At 35.3% G+C, this 25,210-nt stretch overlaps 1 protein-coding gene across 6 annotated transcripts in view; it reads left to right on the plus strand.

The window, feature by feature from the left end:
* The window catches only part of FBXL5 (F-box and leucine rich repeat protein 5), a 54,041-nt gene that overhangs the window by 14,729 nt on the left and 14,102 nt on the right, over window positions 1-25,210 (plus strand). For 4 of the 6 annotated variants that reach the window (XM_040625331.1, XM_040625332.1, XM_040625329.1 and 1 more), the window contains 8 exons: window positions 6,702-6,917; window positions 9,318-9,413; window positions 10,933-11,119; window positions 13,430-13,612; window positions 15,590-15,715; window positions 19,086-19,234; window positions 19,833-19,915; window positions 20,821-21,546. In XM_040625331.1, coding sequence (XP_040481265.1) covers window positions 6,783-6,917; window positions 9,318-9,413; window positions 10,933-11,119; window positions 13,430-13,612; window positions 15,590-15,715; window positions 19,086-19,234; window positions 19,833-19,915; window positions 20,821-21,546 — 1,685 coding nt within the window. In that variant the 5' untranslated portion in view covers window positions 6,702-6,782. The remainder of the gene's footprint in view (window positions 1-6,701; window positions 6,918-9,317; window positions 9,414-10,932; window positions 11,120-13,429; window positions 13,613-15,589; window positions 15,716-19,085; window positions 19,235-19,832; window positions 19,916-20,820; window positions 21,547-25,210) is intronic. The other 2 variants (XM_040625333.1, XM_040625330.1) reach the window with 1 other exon arrangement.

Raw genomic sequence — 25,210 nt, forward strand, 5'->3', positions numbered from 1 at the left:
GTGGCTTTCATCAAATGATTGTGGCTCTTGCATAATAAGTAAGAGTCACAGTTTTATTTAGTTATGTGATAGACTAACCAGCCTCGTACAGTGCCATTTTAAAAAACAGTACCTGAGTCAAATGAGATTCTTTTCAGTAAATGTTTCCTCTTGCAGTAATTAAGAAAGCAGTTTCAATTTGACATAGCATAAGTCAAAATTATCACTGATTCTTAATTATATGTAGTTAATGAGATTGTTGTAATATATTCATCAAGGAGATTAAAAGTCCAATTTTCCAAGTCGTGGATCAGAGACCAAGGTGATAGGGGAAAAAAAGTGTATGGGAATTCTACTTCCAGATTTCTTCTTGATACTAATAGCTAGTGGAAATCTCTCCTAGGAAGTCCTTTGGGAAGTAGGTTGGAGAAATAAGGTTTAATGCTGGCTGAATAATCTTAAAGGACTATTTTTTTATTCATTTATCATCTCAAATTTTGGCTTCACTATCTTTCTATTGTAAAGACCATGGATATTCAACCCAAATAGCCTACAGTAGAACTTGACAAAATGAGAACTAGATTTTGTACTCAAACTAAAAAGATACAAGGTATGTTATTTCACTGTATTCAAAGTGTTGACTCTGAATGTCCAGTATTTGTAAAGTGGTCAGTTTTATTTCCAGTATGAAACTTTTCATGTACAATATATTTTAGAAGCATCCATGTATTTACTAGCATCAGCTCATTTATATGCTTAGACTGGTTTACTTAAAATAATTTATTCTTGTAGGCCATTTTAAATATTGCTGTGTAATAGCTAATTTAATCCTTTGCTCATGGATTTCCTCTTACATTTATATAAAGTTTTATGGAAAGATTTTTCAGTGTTACCTGGACAACAGTCCCTTGAGGTAGGTAAAGGAAGGGGTATTTCTCTTTTATAGCTGGGGACTTGTAGGCCCAGATTAGCTAGACCCAGTTTACATAAGCAGTTAGTTACAGATCCAGATGGAAACCCAGGTCAGGATCTTGATTTCTAGTTTAATTTTCTTTGAATAAACCAGAGTAGGGGCGCCTGGGTGGCTCAGTCGTTAAGCGTCTGCCTTGGCTCAGGGTGTGATCCTGGCGTTATGGGATCAAGGCCCGCATCGGGGCTTCTCTGCTGGGAGCCTGCTTCTTCCTCTCCCACTCCCCCTGCTTGTGTTCCCTCTCTCGCTGGCTGTCTCTTTCTCTCTCTCTCAAATAAATAAGTAAATTCTTAAAAAAAACCCAAAAAAAACCAGAGCAGTTTCTGAAAAATTTTTTTGGTTAACAGCTGTTACGAAATCTTCTAATTCACTGACCTTCCAAATTGGGTCGATGTTAGTGAACATTTCATTGGATGACATCCTTTTTCCAGTTTACTCCAATTCTTCAGTCTTTCCTCTAGTCCTCAAAATTAATTCTGCCAGTAAGTGTGGCATCTCTACTGTCCGTCGGCCCTGTGTTGTGTCAGTAGCTTGCATTGGCGATGTGAGATGTGGAGTTTACAATCTTGTATTTGTGTGAAGGTGGAAATCCAAAAGCATATAGTGGGAGTAAAGGGAAGTATACAGTTAGCTGTACATTAAAGTGTCAGGAGTGGTCTTACAGTCTCTTTGAGCTGTGTTCTGAGAATAAAGTAGGTGGTGGTTTTAAGGATGCGTGTAATACAGAGATTCCTACACTTACATATAAGCCAGTTACAGAAGTTTGAAGTGGTGGAGGCTTTTATAGAGTGCCCAAGTTTTTCAGGTAAGGATATTAAAAGTGCCATTTGGTTATCATATTATAAATAAAGGACATTTTATGACTGAAGTCGTAGAAGGGAAATAAGCTCATAAGAATTGGGATAGATTATTTTTAAAAATTGAACGAGTATAGCTTTATGAAGAACTTCATTTTCCTTTTTTTCTCTTTCTGCATACCTATAAAACTGTTGTTGGCTGGCATTGGGAAGATTGGTTTATTAGAATATTGAATCGAGAACTAGGAGAGGAAGGAAAAGGGAATTTAATGAGTTTTTACTACATGCTTACGTTATTTTTTTTAATCCTCACAGGAGCCCCATGAGACAAGTATTATCCATCATTTGAAGATGAGGAAACAAACTTAGTTGTTAAGTAACTTACCCAACTCAACTAGTAATTAGGAGAGCCTGAATTTTAATTAAAGGATTCCCCCGCCTCCTGAAGCCCATATTTTTTTGTATTACCTTACTGGTTCTGCTCCTTATTACTTGTTACATGATTTTATTCAAAACATTTCCCCTGTGGGCTATATATATATATATATTTTTTTTTTCTATTTATATAGTTAGTTTGACCAGATAGTTAATTGAGGTTTGTTTATTGAGTATAAATCTCCCTTGGTTGAATCAAAGCGTTGTTTGGCTGAGTAGATAAAAAGTAAAATTTATGTGGGGTAATAGTGTTTGGGTTTTTGTTGTACGATTTTTCATATCTATTTTTGAACTTATCTAGTCTTTAAGTCACACAATTTTTTGAGTCAGTTTGAAGCCAGGCTGTAAGATTTTAGGTTGTAGAGTGTCTGAGACAAAGTTAGTTATAAATCTTTTTAAAATACAGGAGATACCATGTATGTCACTGGTTGTTACTATTTGTTATGTGTGTCCTGTTCTATATAGGTTCATTTTTGAGTTTGTCAAGCATCAGAGTATACAAGTTTATAGGTCATTTAGGAACTTTTATATCTTACTGTAGCACAATGTTTTTCATAGTGTGTCCTATAATCCATTAGTGGGTCATGAAATCAATTTTGTGGGTCAGAAACAGCGTTTAAAAAATGAAATGGGAAGAGTAAATATTGGAGTACATCACAGGGTAGAGAGGGAAATAGTTTCCTGAAATTTGTTTGAAGTATCTGTGATGTGTGTGTGTCTAGGTTGCACTATATTTCAGACTAAAGGTCATGGTTAAGCGCGTTTGATAAACACTTCTTTAGAGTAACATTTCTCAACCACAGCACTATTGACATTTTGGGCTAGATGATTTTCTTGTGTGGCCACTGTCCTGTGAATGTTTAGCTGGATCCCTGGCTTTTACCCACTAGATGTCAGTAGCACTTCTGCAGTGGTAACAACCAAAAATGTCCTTGCTCATTAGTTCCTGGAGGGGGCGGATGGGAAGGGGGGCACAGAACTGATCCTTGGTGAGAACTATTGCTTGAGAGAAAGCATTCTTTCAGTTTACTCTGTTGGATGTGGAAGGATAGCTTTATGATCGGGAGTAATACTGTATCTTGTGGAAAGAACTTAAGTTTTAGACCCTAGAGATTTGATCTCTGTTTTGTTGTCTACTAGTTGTATGGTGTTGGGCAAGTTATTTTTTCTGAGCCTCATCTTATCATCTATAAAATGGAAATTTTAATACCTACCTGATCTAAAAATACTTAGTATAGTACATAGTGCATCATAGTCCTCAATATGTCACAGATAATAGTGTCTACGTTTATTTTTATCTCAATCAAGTTTGTATGTTTGAATAACTTTGCAGAGGCCAAAAAAATTTTAAAAATGCATATAAACAAATTTTTAAAAAATTAAATTGTACGTGCTCTGGTTATCTTTTAGCTGCTAAATTTAATGACGTTTCGGTACCAGGTTGAAACAGTTGCTCATTTCAAGTGGAGATAAAGTGATTTGGGTGGTATAGGACTTTTTTTTTTTAATGTTATTTATTTGAGCTGGAGAGAGCATGAGCAACGGGGAGGGGCAGAGGGAGGGGGAGAAGCAGACTCCCTGCTGAGCGGGGAGCATGGTTCAGGACTCAATCCCAGGACCGTGGGATCCTGAGCTGAAGGCAGACGCTTAACCAGCTGAGCCACTCAGGCGTCCTAGTATAAGGACTTTTTTTTTTTTTAATATATATATATTTTAATTTATTTGAGAGAGAGAGAGAGTGCGCGCGCAAGCAAGGGGAGTGGCAGAGGGAAAAGCAGACTCTGTTGAGCAAGGATCCCAAATCAGCCTCTGGGATCAGGACCTGAGCCTAAGGCAGAGGCTTAACAGACTTAGCCACCCAGGTGTTCCAAGGACTTCTAATGATAGTTTTATTTGGGCTAACTATAAAAATAACAGGAAAACCCAAGTAGGGGTTATATAGGTTATATTTTGTGTTCTTTAGTTATATTATTAAATTATTTCAAGAACCCTATGAGGTAGTTTATATTATTAACCGTATTTTACAGATGAAGAAACTGAGGTACAGAGCCATTTAATGACTTACTGACAGAGATGGATTCATACCTAAGCAATCTGGCTCCAGAATCAGCACTTTTAGCCACTAAGCTGGATTGACTCTATGAATAATGTAGAGTCCTTTTATACATCTTACTGGGTTCTCAATCTGTAGTATGAACCTGTTCCTTATCTTAGCTTATTATTAAATCTGATGATTTTCTAACAGTCCATTGAAAATAGATGCAGAATTTCCTGCCTGTCTTTTAAAATGTTATTTTCCTTAAGTAATATGAGGGTGTTATTTAGTTTTTTGCCACGCTTTGGTTTTTGTTTTTTAAAAATTGTATAGCTAATACCATGTTTTCTTTAGATTTATCTGTTTCTACTAAGACTTATTTTTAATTAAAAATTTAATTAAATATAAATAAAATGACCCATGATAGTATTTGCTGAGATTAGCCACTAGTAAATTTTATTGTGGTCTTGCGTAGCATTTTTTAGGATAACATCTACAACACTGGTTAACTAATTCTGTCCTGCCTGTTGGTTTTGTATGGCTCAGGAGCTAAGAATGATTTTTACATTTTTAAATAGTTGGAGAAAATCAAAAGAATAATATTTTATGATATGTGAAAATTATATGAAATTCACATTTCTCTGTCTATAAATAAGGTTTTATGGGAACATAGCTACACTCATTCATAGACTGCTTTTATGCTATAGCAGCTAAATTAAATAGTTGCTACAGACAGTATGCCCCGTAGAACTTAATATATTTACTATCAGTCCCTTTACAGAAAAAGTTGCCAACCCCCCGTTCTAGATAATTTACTTACTTATTGTGGTACTGTTCCTTGTGTTACTTCCCTTCACTAGAATGTAAGCTCCATAAAGGCTGTGATGTTTGTTTTGCTCGCTCATGCTCAGGTATCTATCCCAAGTACTGGAAGCAATGCCCAGCCCCTAATAGCTGCTCCTCAAATGTTGGAATAGAGTAAACAGTGCATGAATTTACAAAAAAGAATGTTAATTTTCAAAATGATGAGAGCTAATGTTTATTAAGCACCAATTCATTTTAATTTCACAGCAACCATGTAAAATACAGATGTTATTGTTTTTCTCATTTAGCACCAAGAAGAAAAACTTGACTTTGAAGGAGAAAAGTAACTTACCCAGAGTTGCACAGCTAAGTAAATGATAGAACTGGAATCTGATCCTAGAGACTGCGGTCTGGATTCCTATAAATGACTCTTAATACCTAATTCATAGTGGGTTTTCCATAAGATCCTTAGTTAATTCTTCTGTGTATAGTGGAGTAGTTCTGCTTTAGGAGTTTACCATCTTTTCTGATGCTTTGTCATGAGTCTGCTACTCCTGCTGAGAACAGGCAATTACGACAGCTTAGAGTCTACTCCATTTTAGGAATACTGAATCAGACTTGATAAACCAAGTCTAGAAGTGTGGTGTTAGTAGATTCTTCCCCTCCATTTACAGGCTGTTTTTAATGTAATCAGATTTTCCCTCTTAAAATGAATTTTGAAACTGGAGTTGAGTTGATATAATAGAAAGGAGATTTAATATGGCAATGGAGGCAATGGAGGATTTGAATATTATTTTGAGCTTTAATTTGAATCAAGTTTCTTGATAAGATGTATGCATTTAAACATAAGAATTTCATTTGCCATTAAATGTAAAAAATTAAAATTACATCCAAATAGTCATTTTCTTTGGTTGGATAGTAGAATTAAAGAAAATGACATTTTATATATTTCTTTGTAGCTTTCCTTCAAGTCCTTTTACTTTCTCATGCCCTTTTGTACTAGGTTTCCACGTTGTACTATTGCAATGCCTCTACCTCAGAAAAGTACATGATTTCTTATATAAGCTGCTAAGTGTTTATCCCATTTTTCTTAAGAAAAAAACTCCAAAAACTAGTTCCCCTGAAATCATCTAGTAATATTCTAATAGCTCAATATTTTATAATTATTTCTGGAACAGATCAGACTCATCTTGATTATTAAAGTTTAAACACACAATAATAGAGTATTTTTAAATTTTTACATTGTGAAAGTAGTATAATAGCATAAAGAACATTTGAACAAAGACAAAACACTTACCATGTTATCCTAGCACAACTATTTTAAAATTTCGTACAACTTTATAGAGTATTTTTAGTATGTATATAGAGTAACGGGATTTTAGGTTTAGAGGGAGTAGGTCTAATCTTTTTTTTTTAAAGAAATTATGTGATGTGTTGGTGCATGCATCATTTAACTGTGTCATCAAGCCTTTCAGAATGCAAACCAGTATCTTCCTGACCTAGTGTACTTCTTATTATACCATTATAATTTGTTAATTTATGAATTTTCCTTATTTGTACGTGAACCAAGTATAAGGGAGGTATTCTATGTACAAAACTAAATAGGAATGCATTTGAATATTTTTTATTGGTGCATATTTACATATATTTATTATGCTTTTCTTTTTAAATTTTTATTCAGCTTTCTAAAACGAACTTTTCCAACAACAATGATTTCCGTGCTCTTCTGCAGTCTCTGTATGCTACTTTTAAGGAGTTCAAAATGCATGAGCAGATCGAAAACGAATATATTATTGGTTTGCTTCAACAACGCAGCCAGACCATTTATAATGTACATTCTGACAATAAACTCTCTGAGATGCTTAGCCTCTTTGAAAAGGGACTGAAGAATGTTAAGGTGAGTTACAAAAATGGGTATTTATCACAATTTGTGTTATTTGCTGGTATGTCAGCAAAAAGTGTTAGCATTTATAGTAAATGATGTTTTGTTATAGGAAAACATGTTCTGACACTTGGTAAAGACAGTAAAGAAGACTTTATTCAAGGGATTACTACATTGAGGTTTTGCAGTAGGGGTGAGAAATTGGATTCTCAACTCTGAGTATAGCAAGAATAGCTGGGGATTTATAGCCAACGAGCAGAGTGGAGGTCAGGAAAATTACTAAGAGTAAACATCAAGGCTCAGGAGACTCTTGCTAGACTGACTCAAGAGGATTTTTGCTGAAGGCAGACCAGGGTGATAAGATACTGAGGGTGGATAGATACTGAGGATGATCAGATGCCAAGGGTAGAGGGATTTTTGCTAAACTGACGCAGAATGACTTCAGCTAAAACTGGACTAAGTGGGCCAAGGACAGAGCTCAAGGTTGAGGCGTAGTTGAGAAGAGGGCTCAGAGGAGCCTGTCTCAGGTTGTTGAGAGTCTTTGTCAGTTACCTCTTCATTACCGTATATAAAATTTTGTAGTGAATGCTCCTCCTCAAATCTTAAAGTTGTTTTTGTAAGTTGAAATTTTAATAACCATAAAATTTTTACTTCTGGTAACATTTGCTCAACTCTTAAAAGAAAGCGATAGTAAATGCAGTTGTTGGTGACTAAAGGTGAGATTGTTACTAGAGTGAATAAATACTTTATAAATTTTATTTATTTAAAAATTGAATGTTAGCTATAATGTTTACTCTGTTTCCTTTTTCCATATTTCAGGGTGCAGGGATTATTAAACAGGACAGTTTTTAATTGTGTAACATAAAATTAGCCATATTTGAGTGTAGTTTAGCATAATGATATAGGATTTTCCTTTTAATTAAATTTACATATCGTAGAAATTTGAAATTTGATTTTCATGTACAGTCTCCCCTATGGCTTGGTGAAGCATAGACTTAAGTTGCATCTGTATCAAACCACTACACACCTTTGACTTACAGATTTGTGTTCTAGAAAGACTTCTGCAGCAAGGAGGAAGATGGGTTGAAGGGAAAGAAAATACTGAGGCAGGAAGACCATTCTCAAAAATATTGAAATAGTGTCTGGAAGAAGACACAGTAACTCCTTGGTGGAGAAATGGGCATCTGGGTGAGAGTAGGGTACTGGGTAGTGATGGAAGGGAGATTTACTTTTTATTGAGTACTTTGTACTCTTTTAGTTTTGTATCATGTTCATGTACTACCTATTCAATAAAATGATTAAGATCTGAACTAGAGTAGTGGCTAGTGGAGATAGAGGGAAGGGGACACACTTGAGAATTATGTCGGTCATAAAATTGATAGCATGTAAGGCTTACATCTAAAGGGAAAAGGAAAGGAGAAAGAGAAAGGAAATAAGAATGAGAATTGAGCCTAAATTTCTAGGGAACATAGAAAAGGCTTAGGGAGTAAAAGATCCACTTTGGGCATGCTGGGTTTGAACTGCTTGTGCAGTCCAGGTGGGCATTTATTAATAAGAGGTGTAGATGGGTTTCAGGGTCAGAAGAGTAATTTGATTTGGAAAAGCAAATTTGATCATTCTTAGCATGTGAAGTGGAAATGGAAGCCACTTGGGATGCTTAGGGAAACTGTATAAAATCTTCAGAGAATAGGACATTAGATGGAATATTGGGAAGCAGTTGAATAAATTAGTACAAAAAGGAGACTACACAAGACTCAGGGATAAAATATTCCTGTATTTTAAAAGTTTTATTATTTTGTAAAATTTCACGTTTTAAGTTGAGAGGGCATTTGAGAGGGTTGCTATAGAAGTGATAGCTGTTACAGGGAGGAGGTGGGGTCTTAGTTCATGTGAGAAAACCTTTTAGCTGTTGTCCAGAATTAGACTGATTACTTCAAGGTGTTGTGAGCCCCTTACCTTTAGAAGTATGCTGATACCTGGCCTTTTGAAGTAGGCTTGGTCTGGATCATGTAGCGGAGGGTACCTTGGATGAGTATGAAGGCACTCTGTGGTAATAGAGTCCACTGGGCTCTTGCGGACTGCTCAGACATAGATTAAGAAAACTGAAACATAGAGATTATATAAATGTATACATTAGAAATCAATAGAAGTTTTGAGCAAATACTTGCTATTTTTAGGCTTTTTTTGACATGTTAAAGAAGTATGAGATCTTACTAAAAGAATTAAAGGTTCCGTTGCAGGATATTTTAAGGACATCTTTTTATGCTTCAAAAAGTACAGAGACCATGTTGCTATTTGTCAGTCTATTTTTTTTTCTGAGGTTTTATGTTGCATTTTAAACTGACTTCCTAGGATCAGTACTGTATAAATAATGAAGCAAAACTTTTATAGGATGTAATTTTTTTTTGTTTCTAGAATGAATATGAGCAGTTAAATTATGCAAAACAGCTGAAAGAGAGATTGGAGGCTTTTACAAGAGATTTTCTTCCTCACATGAAAGAGGAAGAGGAGGTAAGCATAATTTTTCTCCCTTGTGATTTTGATTTATAAAATTTTTAAGACGCTGTTTTGCTTTTCATTCTTCAAAATAATGCATAGAAACATAAGACTGTGGTTCATTTTAGGAAAGGAAGAAAACCCCAAGAAAACATAAATTTTGTTCCCTCAGAGAGGTTGTTGCTTTTCACTGAATCAATGACTTAATTCATTTGCTCAACTAATACTTTTCTTATTATGTAGATGGCACTGTATTGAATATTAATAACTTTTTATGTTACCTTAATGACTACTTAGAACCTTCAGAGGATTCTTGAAACTTTTTAATGTTTTGTGTATTTTCGTGCTAAGTTTAAAGAATTTTTAGTGTTCTTTCTTTCGTAGGGGATTTTGGTAATCAAATGGTAGTGTTAGACTTACCAGTTTTATTCCTAGTACACATGTATTAAGAGCGGATGACAAAACATTTTCCCATTCTCTTCTTTCTCTAAAAGTGGGGTGAAGATTAGGGTAAGGAATAGAGAAGTTATTTTATTGGGAACGGGATTCTTCTTTAGTTGTTAATCAGTTACTGTGGTGATTATCACCTATGGCTTCACCTTATAATCAGATCTTATTTAAAAAAAAACCAACCCCTACTTTTCAGCTCTTTCCAGACTGATTAAATCAGGTGAGAGATACTGGCCTGGATCTATTGTAAAGGTTCCCAAGTCATTGTAATATGAAACCACTGAGTTACTAGAGTAGTGTTTCTTAACCTGTGATGCACATCAAAATTATCTGTGGAACAACAACAAAAAAAACTGTGGCTTCATTTCTTAAAGATTCTAATTCTGTAAATTGGAGGTTGGGGCTAAGTATCTGTTTCTTTTTTAAGATTTTATTTTATTTATTTGACAGAGAGAGAGACAGCCAGCGAGAGAGGGAACACAAGCAGGGGGAGTGGGAGAGGAAGAAGCAGACGCCCATTGGAGCAGGGAGCCCGATGCAGGCTCGATCCCAGCATCCTGGGATCACACCCTGGGCCGAAGGCAGATGCTTAACGACTGAGCCACCCAGGCGCCCCTAAGTATCTGTTTCAAAGAAGAAATGTAGATATTTAAGGTCTCGGTAGAGCTCTGAGTTTTAGGATTTTTAGTACACTGGGTACTTTTCTACCTTCTTCTATGATTTAGAGGTCCTTTTGAGGTAAGAGTTCAGTTACTGGAGTAGCCAAGGCAGTTAACTGACCTAAATGTCTAACCATATGAGACCTCTTAAGAGTGTTTGACAGCTCTGCACAGGAAAACATTTTGTTTCTGATGCTTTTTAATTACTTGGGATTCATTAGCCAGAGAAGCCATAGAAGGAAGGGTCTTTTTGGTGATACTCTTCTCTACACTTTTTTGGATAAAATGACTTGGTGGCAACAACCAAAATTTTTATCTCTTGGACATAAGGGGTCATAATACTACAGTTGAACCATTAATTAAAAGATGTAGAGTAAACAAAACTAGTTAAGCATCTTTCCTTATGAATATTTTGTTCCATTTAGGTTTTTCAGCCAATGTTAATGGAATATTTTACTTATGAAGAGCTTAAGGATATTAAGAAGAAAGTGATTGCACAACACTGCTCTCAGAAGGACACCGCGGAACTCCTTAGAGGTCTTAGCCTTTGGAATCAAGCCGAGGAGCGACAGAAGTTTTTTAAATATTCTGTGGATGAAAAGTCAGATAAAGGTGAGATTCATATGTTTAGATAGTGAGTTCTGAGGCCATTTGCATCTAGTTGACACGAACTTTAGATTTTGTTTGAGGAATAATTTAAGCCATTTATTTTCAAGTGTACATTTAATTGAAGACAGTAATTTCTTTCTTTCTTTCTTTTTTTTTTTTTTTAAAGATTTTATTTATTTATTTGAGAGAGAGAGAACAAGCGGTGGGGAGGGGCGGGAGGTGGAGAGAGAAAGAGAGAAGGAGAGAGAGAAGTAGACTTCCTGCTGAGCCGGAAGCCGGATGTGGGGCTCCATCCCAAGACCCTGGGATCATGACCCGAGCTGAAGGCAGATGCTTAACCAGCTGAGCCACCCAGGTGTCCTGAAGACAGTAGTTTCTAAGAATTTGGTGTGGTTTATGATGATTTAACATCCCATATGCAATATAGTGTTGGGCCACATGGAATATAGTGTTTCTTGAAGGAACTTATGTAGTAATAATAATTATTACTATTATTTGGCCAATCAGAATTATTGAAAGCTGGGGCGCCTGGGTAGTGCAGTCGTTAAAGCGTCTGCCTTCGGCTCAGGGCGTGATCCCGGCGTTCCGGGATCGAGTCCCACATCGGGCTCCTCTGCTGGGAGCCTGCTTCTTCCTCTCTCACTCGCCTGCTCTGTTCCCTCTCTCGCTGGCTGTCTCTCTGTCACATAAATAAATAAAATCTTTAAAAAAAAAAAAAAAGAATTATTGAAAGCTATCCTATACAGAGCACTTTTGCAGTATCATCCAACTTTTTTTTTCCCCTCCCCAACATCCAGCTTTCTGAGCTCCATTGACCATAGTGACTGATTTTATCCTTTCCTGTTTTTTTCCATCAGTTTTTAAAATCAGTTATGCTTATAGCTTTATTTCCATCCTTTTCCATGTGCCATTCTCTTAGCTTATATCTAGTAATACACAGGGGAACAAGTGTGAGAGGCATCGTTTTTCTATGTATAGTTACTTTGAGAAAATAAATGAGAAATGCAGATAAGGTATGCTTGCCTTATTTCTTCATAGACTAGTTCCTCATATTTATTCTTATTGATCTTTGATAGCTTTGCCTTTTAAAACATCATTAAAATTGGCATCCTCAGGCTAGTAAAAATTTATTTTCTGTTTCTATATGGGCAGTAGCAGTGACATTCCTGTTAAAATAGCTTAAAATTCTTTGAAATTGGTCCTTTTCTCTGTATTTAACAAAGTAGGTGAGATGCATGTTCAAACAAAAATGTTTTTATAGGTGAACCTATAATTAAACCCATAAAGCTTGTGTGCTTCACTCTGAAATGTAGCTTGTGCCTTAGACACCAAGCCAAGACCTGTTGTGTCTAGTTTAATTGTAATTATAACATGGGATTTAAAAGCATCACACTTACTACATTTAGTTTTCTCACTCCTTCAAAGCAAATTATAGCTATATTATGATTAAATGTTTGCCATTTGAAAAGGGTTAGGTTAAAGTAATTTGATCATAGCATTTCTGTATTTAAAGTTGCTTTGTGAGGGTAAATAAGATGTACAAGGTACCTCAAGTTCATTGTAATCCTTATAGATGAATCTCTTTTAGTTTGTATTCTGTATTGTAGCACCTCATTTGCATTTTTTTTGAAGATTGCTACTGAAGTAATTCATTATAGGAGATTGGGGAGTCAATGACTATTTTTTAAAAGAGTTGCTGACAAAAGATTGCTGATAAATGTACACCAGCATTAGAAATGTTTACATTACATTATCTCAACTGGCTCACAAATAGAAGTAGGTTAGGCCACCTGTGGTTACAGAAGTTAGATTTCACAGATCTCTTATATCAAATGGGAAAATCAGAGAGGGAGCACAAGGAAAATATTGACAGGAGTCCTAATACATGAATGGAACATGTTGTGAGATTTTTGTGTGTCATTATAATGCCTTGGAGATCTCATAATCTGGCTGACTCCACACTTGAAGCTGTATAACCTGCTGGATTCCTTTTCAAATGATGCTTCTTATGCTACAAAGTGAGTATTGTTTTTTCTGTGACGCCTTTGTAAGAGGAAGTCAATTCTGTGTTCATTATTGTAGCTCTCACTGATGAAGTATGATTTGGGCCATGATAGTTTAACCCTACGGGTTCTTAACAAGTTGAACATCCCCATGTTACCACTAATCCATGTTATTTCCTTTTCACATCTTGAAAGCAGGAAGGAGTGGACTTTAGGCACTGGATTTTATGTATAGAAATGTGATTGTAATTTCTTACTGCATTTGCTCTTACAGCCTTTAATGTTAAAGTTTCTCTTTTTTTTATTTCAGAAGCAGAAGTATCAGAACAATCCACAGGTATAACCCATCTTCCTCCTGAGGTAATGCTGTCAATTTTCAGTTATCTTACTCCTCAAGAATTATGTCGATGCAGTCAAGTAAGCACTAAATGGTCTCAGCTCGCAAAAACTGGATCGCTTTGGAAACATCTTTACCCTGTTCACTGGGCTAGAGGTAGGTAAATGAGACTTTTAGTTTGTTCTAAAAAATACATCAATCCATTTTTTTAAATGATTACTTGTAGACATTAATAAGTAGGGTTGGGGAGGGAAATTCTGAGAAGTCTACCAAAAAGTAGATTTCATAGTTAGATGATGTGTTTTCTGTATACACTTTTGAAAAACTAGCAATGCTGAAGTGTTTATGGGTGATTTATGTGATGTGTGTAATTTCTTTTAAAATAATTATGAAAAAAATAGGGGAGAATGCAAAATAATTGGCAAAATGTTAATAATTGTTGAAGATAGGTGATGAGGTCATGGATATTCATTATGCTACTTTTAAAATGCTACTTCCTCCTACTTTTGCCTGTGTTTGGAATTAAAGTGAAATTAATAGGTTGTCAGAACAGCTTTAAATAATTAGATTGAGTATTGAATAAATTCTATAAAATCTAAAGATGAGGCACCATTATGGCTGCATTGATAGTGGCTCAAAATAACTGAATCTGTTTTCGTCTTTAGCATATTTTTTTGTGATTGGTAATGCCTCATTCTGAATCACAATTTCATATTTATTTCATTATGGTAAGTTACTTTTACAGTAAACTGTTAAAGAAAATTTCCTTTTCATGAGCATATAGTGCGGTCATGGAGTAGAACCAAGTAATATGGCATCCATTTTTCTGTATGAAACTAAATTAAAACACTTCTAAGTGACTCTTTGAACTTCACATTTAAATTAAATTTTTTTTATTTCTGTAATTTGTCACTTTGACGTGGAAATCTATATTTCTTACATAATTAAATTATAAATTGAATTTAAAAAATTTTATTTTTTATATTAATATATAGTGCCTTTAAAATACCTTAGATACTATTTTTTGAACAAAGCTATTGAAGTATTGGGTAGGCTTATGATGATTAGAATTATTATTTTTATGTAGAATAATTTTTCCCCTTGTAGGAAAATGAAATATTAAGTCAAGGTAAATATGGATATATTTAATACTTTTTTGTTTAGCTATGCTTTAACTATTGATAACTAATTAATAGGGATTAATACATAATTAGGTACTATTTGATGTAAAAATCAAATGTAAAAATGCTGTACAAGACTTCTGTGATGTTAACCAGATCTTAAATATTCTTTCTTTTTGTTTTTTATATGTTTAACAGAAGTTTCAGTAAAAATGTTTTGTTTTGTTTTTTTTAATTTATGGTGTTTGTTTCTAGTGACTCTCAGTCAGAATTTATTTTACCACCATCCAGGGAACATTTTGAAATGTCTGTGGAGACATTTTTGTTTGTCCTATTTCGGGGGATTTGACTAGCCTCCAATGAGTAGAGGCCAGGGCTGCTTTTAAACACTGTACTACAGTGCACAGTACAGCTCCCCACAGCAAAGAGTTACTCAGCCCGGAATGTCAGCAGTGTTAAGACTGAGAAACTATAATTCAGATGTAATGTTAAGAGTTCAATAAATTAATTCTTCATTGTCTCCCACTTCACAATTGTATAATTTAATTACAGTATATTCTCCAGGATCTTTAAATTTATGATTTAGCTTTACCTTAATCTTTCCCCTTTGACTGTGTTCCTACCTATTGCTGAATTGCCGACTATTCACTACTGAGCAGAAAGTCTTTGCTTACTTTTGTTTATTAGCTATCATCATTTGGAGGGTATTGCTGGTGCCAGTGTGAAGCCACAGTAGGGGAAAAAGGTTAAGTTCTTTTCAATGATTTCTAAAATTGCATGTAAGACTATTGATAATTATTTTTCATAATTCTTTTTAGTATGTCTGAAATTCCTTTGTATATTATTTAAGTGTAATTTTTAAACCATAATTGAACATTTCTAACAATAGCTGGCCTATTGCCTAGGGCTCAAGTATTTTCTGTGTGCAGAGATTTTTATTGTAAATAGGTAATTTTTTTCTTGTAATGGTAGCCAGTCTAATCTTATTTTGTTCCTCTTATTTGTTGAGTAGGTGACTGGTATAGTGGTCCAGCAACTGAACTTGATACTGAACCTGATGAGGAATGGGTGAAAAACAGAAAAGATGAAAGTCGTGCTTTTCAGGAGTGGGATGAAGATGCTGATATAGATGAATCTGGTAAGCTGTGTTTGGAATTAAAATTAGTACTTTAGTAATTAATATTATATTTAGCAGTTAAGTGCTTATAAATTATTGGGTGTTAAGATTCACATATTTTGTGTCTTCTAAAGAAGTTGGGAGTTTATAAGCCTCTTCTTTTTTTTTTTTTTTTTTTTAAGGATTTTATTTATTTATTTGACAGAGAGAGACAGCCATCGAGAGAGGGAACACAAGCAGGGGGAGTGGGAGAGGAAGAAGCAGGCTCCTAGCGCAGCAGGGAGCCCAATGCAGGGCTCGATCCCAGGACCCTGGGATCACGCCCTGAGCTGAAAGCAGACGCTTAATGACTGAGCCATCCAGGAGCCCCAATATAAAGGCCTTCTACTTTATAAAATTTGAAAGAATAATAAGCAAATTTAAAATTTATTCTGTTGATTTAAGTGTATATAGGGTTATTTCCCATCTCTTTTTATATTTAAATACTTAAATTACAAAATAATGGCTATTCTCCTCATTGAAATAATGTACATTCATTGTAGCACTTGGCAGTTTACAGTGTGTTTTTTAGGACCATTTTATTTCATCAGTTCAACAATATTTATTGAGTCATCGTGGCCCAGAGGAAGGAGCATGAAGATGTTGGATCTGTTTATTCCTTTGTAAACAGTCACACCACTTGCCTCACAGTTGTTGTGGAATTAAGAAGTATGTATGTATGAAAATTCTCTGTAAATGACGAGGGATTATAATAACTAGTGTAGCCGTTCTGTAAGCACTGTGGGAGAATTAAAGGGTGACTAAGACTTTATCCCTACCCTTAAAGAACTCACATGGGAGAGAATTTAGAATAGGTAATTCTTAATTCAAGGTATATAATAAAAAATGCCACAATAGAGGTGTAGACAGACACTATTGGGAGTATGGAGGAGGAAGATACAAATTCTCAGATACTATTCTAGGAAATAATTACGAAAAAATGGTGAAATAATAAAAAAAAGTGAACAGACAAAACATTCTAATACCTGGTAAAACTGAAACTGTAGGGAATTTTTATTTATAACTTGCCCACTTAAAAAATACTAGGATGGGGGCGTCTGGGTGGTGCAGTTGGCTAAAGCGTCTGACTCTTGGTTTCTGCTCAGGTGGTGATCTCAGGGTTGTGGAATCCCGCCCTGTGTCAGGCTCCATGCTCAGTGGGGAGTCTGCTTGAGTGTCTCTCCCTCCCCCCCCAAATAAATAAATAAATCTTTAAAGAAAGTAGTAAGCTGGAATGGCAAAAGAACTAAACATGTGGAAAAGGAGGACTATAAAAATAAAGATTATTATTTCAGTAGTAAGTTTACTTCTGTGAAATGAAGTCGCCACATTGTGTTACAGTTTTGAAGATTTAGAGGATGCTACATAAGGAAGAGGTTTGTTCCAGCTAGATTTGGTGAGATGCTTACCCTGTGGCTAGAACTTTCTTGGGCATGAGGTTAATAGTGAACAAAATAGGAAAATAAAAATCCTTGGCCTTAAAGTTTGGAGAGGGGAAGGCCACCTGGGTGGCTCAGTTGGTTAACATCTGCCTTTGGGTCAGGTCATGATCTCAGGGTCCTGGGATCAGGCCCCACATTGGGCTCCTTGCTCAGCCAGGAATCTGTTTCTTCCTCTCCGTCTCCCTCTGCCCCTCTCCCTGCTCGTGCTCCCTCTCTCAAATAAATAAAATCTAAAAAAAAAAAAATTTGAAGATGGGAGATAAACAATAAACGCAGGCAAAATACGTGCTATTATAGGCTAGTGTCAAGTGCCGTGGAGAAAAATAGAGTGCCAGGAAGAGGGAAGAAATTAAAATTTCAAAGAGAGATTAGTTATGGTCCTCTGAGAAGTTTGAGCAAAACCCATGTGAGTTTTAAAGTCTTTACCAAACTTAGTGTATTTGTCTCAACACTTGAGGATAGCAGAAGAAATGCCTATCAGTAAGCACTCAGTCGAAAGGGAAAGGTTAAGGCTGTAACGATTGAGACTTGTTAAAGTAATATATCTGTTCAGCTGTTTGTTGTATCTAAGACTAAACTTTGGATCTACCAACTGTGTTTTATGTTAGTGCTTTTTCAGTTCAGTTGTCTTTACTAGTCTTGTAGGAAGATACTATTCTTCATAGGATGTTTGATTTCTTGGTTTTTTTTTTTAAGGATTTCACAGTAAATACAGATTTAGATAGGGAGGAGCACAGAAACAGTAATTATTTGGGAATAAAATTATAGTAGAATAAATAGGGTTTGCAAAAAGTCATTTTTTATCTGTGCACTTAACATATATGTCTGACTAAACAAGAAATTTAGGTAAATCTGTAAATATGGAACCATTAGTCAGGACTTCAGAATTTTTCTTTTTACATTTCATTTGTTAGCTGCACTGTTTTATTTTAATTGAGACTTTCTTAAAAATGTGAGACTTTCTTGATTTATTCTGTTAAACTGTTTTATGTTTAGAGACATTCAGGTTAGGTCTTCAGGTACACATAATAGTAATAGTGTCCTAGAAAGGTGATATAATTACTAATTCATTCCTTTTAGTGTAGTTGGTATGTTTTTTCCCCTTATATCAAATTGGAGTTTGTAGTGTTCTTGGTGTTGTTTGTTAATGGAGCGGCATTCTGTTGTAAAAACCTAAGCTTTACCGAAGTTATTAAGCAAAAACCGAAAGCCATGCTTCTTAAAAATTACAAGGTACTTTACTTTTGCTTGATTCGTTTTGACCAGGCTCACTCAATTGTTCTAAATCTCTTCTAGCTCTATGTCCTGTTTATTTTACTAAAATAACAAATGATACTTTTTATCATAGTCGTTTTTCTTTTGCTGTCCTATATTTTCTTGAAGAGCTTCTACTATTCTTTAAAATATTCATTTTTTTCCCCCAAAACTTTTTCAAGTTCCTAAAACTGGAGTTATTTTCTCTCTCTCTGCTATACTTACCTAATCACCTTCAACCTTGAAGGAAATGAAAAAAAAATCTTCCCTTCATTCTCATTATAAACATTTTTTTCCCCTTTTGTTTCTTTTTGGTGTCAGACCTGTTAAATATTAAGTTCTGGTGAGTGAGACCTTGTCCATTGCAGTTGTTTTGCATACATAAGGGAGTTTAAGAATAGCATAAAGTATTAAAAAAAAAAAAAGGAAAGAAAAGGGGGTGCCTGAGTGGCCCAGGTTGTTAGGTGCCAGACTCTTGAGCACAGCTCAGGTTTTGATCTCAGGCTCATGAGTTCAGGCCCTCATGGAGCGTACGTGGAAAAAAAAAAAAAAAAGGAATAGCAAAAAGTATTTCATTTAATAACTTGGTGGTTCCTTGAGTAGCCTAATTATAATTAGTGGTATCAAATTCTCAGATTTTTGAATTCATTTTACAGAAGAATCTGCAGAGGAGTCGATTGCTATCAGCATTGCACAAATGGAAAAACGTTTACTTCATGGCTTAATTCATAACGTTCTACCATATGTTGGAACTTCAGTAAAAACTATAGTATTGGCATACAGCTCTGCAGTTTCCAGCAAAATGGTATGTATAAATTAGCACTAGTTTGGGTATTAAGAAAAAGTAGCAGTGATCTAAATTGGGTCTACTTGTTCCTGAATTTAATGAAAAAAACAAAACAAAACACCTATTTACCCATGAGAGTGCCTTCCCATGGGCAGGCATATACTGCTAACTTTTCATGTTATTTCATTTCATTTTTCATAGTAATTTTGGTATATAGGTACTGTCTACACATTATAGAAAAGGAAACAGAGACTAGGAGAGGTTAAACAGTTTATTCAGTTTCACAGATACTAAGTTAAGTGATGAAGCCCAGTCCTTTATGATTTTTTATATACAGGGCTTGGTAAAACAGGCAAGTGAGATTAAATCACTGTTGTACAGGTCTGTCTTGTAATGTCCTATATCAGAATCTCCTTGGTTATTCCTTAGAAATGTAAATTTCCTGGATCTAATCCCAAGATTACTATACTAAAACAGATTCTCCAGAGTTTGAGTCCAGAATATATATTTGTGATGCAGAATTGAAGTGATTTTTACATGCACAAAAGCTTGAGAACCACTGGCTTATGTTATTTACTAAAAGTTATGTCTTTCTTAATCCCCCCCCCAATCTTAGGTTAGGCAGATTTTAGAACTTTGTCCTAACTTGGAGCATCTGGATCTGACCCAGACTGACATTTCAGATTCTGCATTTGACAGGTTAGTTATTTTTGAATATTTTAGTATAATGATTTCTGCCTATGAATTAGTAGAATTGTTCTGTAGTTTGTTTCCATAATTGCAGTTTAATTGTACTATTATTTTTTTACTGTCAAATCTCAGTCATGTATGACTATAACTCGATAGCACCCTCCAGTTCTTTGGTTGTTGTCCATAGGGTCCAGCTGATCCAAAAATTCAGTTTGTGTCATCCTGTCATCTTTATAATCCTGTATGTGTCTAGACCTTTGAGCCTTGCTGGGCAGTCAATGTAGATTGACACTGTATGTTTTTAAGAAGTTTCCAGTTTCATTTGGGCTCCAAATTCCATTTGGCAAAGCTTTCTCTTACATTCTTCATATTCTGGAACTGTAGTAACACTTTCCTCAAGCTACAGTCTTCACAGGTTTTATTTTCTTAGATGCCATCACTTTCCTTCTTATTCTACCTCACCCTTCTCTTTCCCAGCCTAGCATTTATATCAGCATCTCTCCTGTTTTAGAGGGAGAGATGTACCCTTCTCTGGCTATGGCTAATTCTCCCCCATTTCCTAGAATTTGTTTCTTCTGGATCTTTCTCCTTTAATCATTAGTTACTCTTTCTTTGGTGTGTGTACAGCCTTTCCTCCACTGGTTATTTTTTGGATTAATAAGTGAAGTCTCTCCCTTCCATACTTTTATCCTTTCCTACGCTTCTGTTAGGTTAGCAATCCTCTTAGACCCTAATTACTCTTACTGCCTTTTCCTATGCCTTGCATCTAAAATGATGCCTGACAGTAGATATTCAGTAAATATTTGATTATATTAGATTTTAAATCTTCTAGTTTTTGTCTACTCACATATAGTCAAATGCTTTTGAAGATTTTAACAGTATCTACTAATAGTGTTATTGTTTCTTAATTATAGTTGGTCTTGGCTTGGTTGCTGCCAGAGTCTTCGGCATCTTGATCTGTCTGGGTGTGAAAAAATCACAGATGTGGCTCTAGAGAAGATTTCTAGAGCCCTTGGAATTCTGACATCTCATCAGAGTGGCCTTCTAAAAACTTCTACGAGCAAAATTACTTCGACTACATGGAAGAATAAAGACATTACCATGCAGTCCACCAAGCAGTATGCTTGTTTGCACGATTTAACTGACAAAGATATTGGAGAAGAAATGGATAATGAGCACCCCTGGACTAAGCCTGTTTCTTCTGAAAGTTTCACTTCTCCGTATGTGTGGATGTTAGATGCTGAAGATTTGGCCGATATTGAAGATGCTGTAGAATGGAGACATAGAAATGTTGAAAGTCTTTGTGTAATGGAAACAGCATCCAACTTCAGTTGTTCCTCCTCTGGTTGTTACAGTAAAGATATTGTTGGACTAAGGACTAGTGTCTGTTGGCAGCAGCATTGTGCTTCTCCGGCCTTTGCATATTGTGGCCATTCGTTTTGTTGTACAGGAACAGCTCTAAGAACTATGTCAGCACTCCCAGAGTCTTCTGCATTCTGTAAAAAAGCATCAAGGACTAGATTGCTTAGAGAAAAAGACTTAATTTACTCTGGGAGTGAAAAATCTGATCAAGAGACTGGACGTGTACTTCTGTTTCTCAGTCTGTCCGGATGTTATCAGATCACAGACCATGGTCTCAGGTGAGTAATCAGTTGCAGAATATTAAGAAATGGACATGTTCACATTCTCAAATGGAATATAAAAATTTCAATCTAAGTCATTGCTTTTAGCTGATTTGTTTAACCGAAAGAGTTAACCAGAATCTGTCCTTCAAAGCATTAGAACAATATCACATATCAGTCCATTTAAGTTGTTTGTGATATGTGGAAGAACATTAAGAGTTCATTTTTTTTTTTTTTTTTTAAAGATTTTTTGTTTGTGTTTCAGAGAGAGTGCATGTGCGGGTTCAAGGGGGGAAGGGCAGAGAGAGAAGCTGACTCCCTGCTGAGCAGGGAGCCAGATGCCCAGGCCTCTGGGATCTTGACCTGAGCCGAAGGCAGACACTTAACCGATTGAGACACCCAGGCGCCCAGAACATTGAGTTTAATCAATACTTAGGAAATGCCTACAAATTTTCTAAGGTGCTTTAGTGGATGAAAAGATAATTAAGATAATAATTTTTCCCTCAGTGGCTTGTAACAGAGAAGAAAATAATGTGTACCATATTCTCTTGCTGTGTATTATTTGTGTACACTCTTTAAGGGACGTTGAATAAAGATTTTGTGGGGATCAAAAGGGAGAGAAAGAGAGAGAGACCTCTTATTCAGTTGTAGTAAATGATCAGGAAATTTAATGAGGAGGGGTGCCTGGCTGGCTCAGTCACCAGAGCATCTGACTCTTGATCTCAGGGTTGTGAGTTCAAGCCCCACGTTGGATATGGAGGGAGCGCCTACTTAAAAAAAAAAAAAAAAATTGAGAGGACAGTGAATTGAATCTTGAAGAAAAACAGGATTTTGATAGGTGGCAGTGGGAGAAGACACCATTCATTCTAAGCAGTGGGGATTCCTTGAGCACACAGTACATGCAGCAGTAAAGCGCTGTTACAGTTGCTGTTAGGTTATTTTGTTGTTATGGCTGTTCTCAGCATTAATCATGTGCAATAATTATCTCATTGTCTTTGATAGGAACTTTTGGAAAATGTTTACATCTTTTCTCTTTTACCCTGTAATAGACTTGAATTTTATTAAGGTTCTTTAATAATGGGGTGCTAAACATGTTAAACAATGAAAATTCATCCAGCATAAAGCCTAATACTCCTCTTTTCTCATAGGTATGATCTTTAGCAGATTAAGTTGGATTCAATAGGGAATGTTTAGAGACTTGGTTATTCCAGGTTGGTTGTAGTGAAGTATACATACTGGGTGATGGTGGGATATAAGCTTATAAAAGTAGGTTGGTGATAATTAAGTGGAAGGTAGAAAAGCAGAAAAATAGGTTTTGTGATTTGTTTGTTTTTTTTTTTTTTTGAGTATCCTTCTATATTTTCTTTTTTTCTTTTTTTTTTTTTTTTAAGATTTTTAAAATTTATTTATTTGACAGAGAGACAGCCAGCGAGAGAGGGAACACAAGCAGGGGGAGTGGGAGAGGAAGAAGCAGGCTCCCAGAACGCCGGGATCATGCCCTGAGCCTAAGGCAGATGCTTAATGACTGAGCCACCCAGGCGCCCCTACTATATTCTTTCTTTAAGAAGTGAGGTCCTTAAAAAACATGTATTTCAAATGTACCCCACATGGTTTAATAATTTACAAAAATGTTGTTTGCAGTTAAAACTTAAATAAAGTCCTATTTTAAATTTACAGAAAAGTTAGCCAAAAAGGGATCTTTGTTAAGGTTTTTGGAAAGAAAATCATTCTATACTAATTTATTGGCATTAATACTAGAATTTGGCCTACTAAAAATCTTTAAGGGATGTAGAATTACACTTATTCTTTAATCATTTAGTTTTTTCTTTTCTCTTTTTAACTTAGAATGAGTCATGATTTTATATGGGGAATTTTTGGAAAATGCAGAATGTCTGTAGAAGTAATTTAGTGCCATTATATAGCCTTAAGTTTTACAAAAAGCACAGTTGTATTGGAATTGAATAGCCAGAGTTTGGTCTTTTAGTATGATCTACTTGTACTGGCTTTTTAAGTTATAAAGAGACTATATGGGAGAAGTTCTATATTTTATTTTCTCTTTTTTTTGGGTCATTACAATCTTTAGTAGATTAAATTGATCTCTTTCTTCCTAGAGCAAAGAAGGGTGGAGTTGAAACATTCATTAGCCCAGAGAGGTAGCTCTTCTCAGCAGCTAGATTCTATTACATGTTTTATAGGACCCACTTGGAGCTCTGTTAGGTTGTGTGTTCTTATCCAGAATGTTGGAGAAAATACCATGGTTCACTGACTTTGGGGCCAGACAGACTTGGTGTAGGTTGATACTGTTTTTTTTCCTACATAACTGGCTTTGTCTAAAATACTTAGCCTGAGCCTTACATAAAATGAATAGGTGACACACAGATTTTCAGTAAGTAGTAGCATCTACTTAATGTAATGATTGTTTAGTTATCTTTGATATGAGCCTTTGGAAATTGACTACATGTTTTCTCTTTTGCCCTTTAATACGGTTGACCCTTTGAACAACACGGATTTGAACTGTGTGGGTCCACTTATACACAGATTTTTTTTTTATAAGTATAGTGCAGTGTTGTAAATATATTTTCCCTCCCTTATTTTCTTTGTAACATTTTCTTTTCTCTAGCTTACTTTATTGTAAGAATGCAGTATATAATACATATAGCATACAAAGTACACGTTAATTGAGTTAGTTATGGGTAAAGCTTCCAGTCAGCAGTAGACTGCTATTAAGTGTTGGGGAGTCAGAAGTTACGCTTGGATTTTCTGTTGCGTGAGGTGGGATTGTTGGTGTGCTTACCTCCGCCTTGTTCAAAGGTCAGCTGTAGATTTGAGTATTACCAGACCTCTTTAATAATCAGATGTCAGATATGTTATACAGAATTTATCCAGCACAAAACCTAAGACTTCCCTGCCATTATAAAAGATACTTCATATGAAATTATTACAAAAATGTTTTAGAAGTCACGTACCAAGAATGTTTTCCCCGCAGGTAACTGCTGTTACTATGGTTTGACTGCTGTGCATCATTCCATTTGTTTTCTTTTTGTTCAAACTCAAAGGCATAGATGGTAATTAAAGCAATAGAACGTAAAAGACAACCATATTCTCATTCCTTTTTAAACTAATTAATTATGTTTTTATATATGTATTCCTGATCTGGTTTTAGTTGTTTTTTAATGTAACTTGGTTTTAAAGTAAAAGGAATTTTTTGTTCAGTTTAAAATTTAAAACCTAATAATTCATTTTCCAATACCATTATCTTTTTCATTAGCACTATACCTTATTAAAGCTTATCTGTGGCTCTATTCAGTTGCGTTTTTTTCTTTTTCTTTTTTTTTTTTTCAGTTTTATTTCAAGTAATCTCTATACCCAATGTGAAGCTCAAACTCACAACTCTGAGATCAAGAGTTGCATGCTCTTCTGACTGAGCCAGCCAGGCGCCCCTCAGTTGTGTTTTCTTTTCTTCTTAATTTTGTAATTTTTTCAAGTTTAATTAATTTAATTAATTTTACTTTTAATGTTGTGGTGGTTATTTTTTTTTTTTTGGAGGAGATATAAAAAGGTGATTTTATTAAAGCATAGGGACAGGACCCATGGGCAGGAGGAGCTGCTGCTACTTTTATTGTTTTTTAAGTAGGCTCTGAGCCCATCCTGGAGTCCAACATAAGGCCCAAACTCACAACCC

The sequence above is a fragment of the Ursus maritimus genome, unplaced genomic scaffold, assembly GCF_017311325.1.
Source record: "Ursus maritimus isolate PB19 unplaced genomic scaffold, ASM1731132v1 scaffold_8, whole genome shotgun sequence".
Taxonomy (NCBI): Eukaryota; Metazoa; Chordata; class Mammalia; order Carnivora; family Ursidae; genus Ursus; species Ursus maritimus.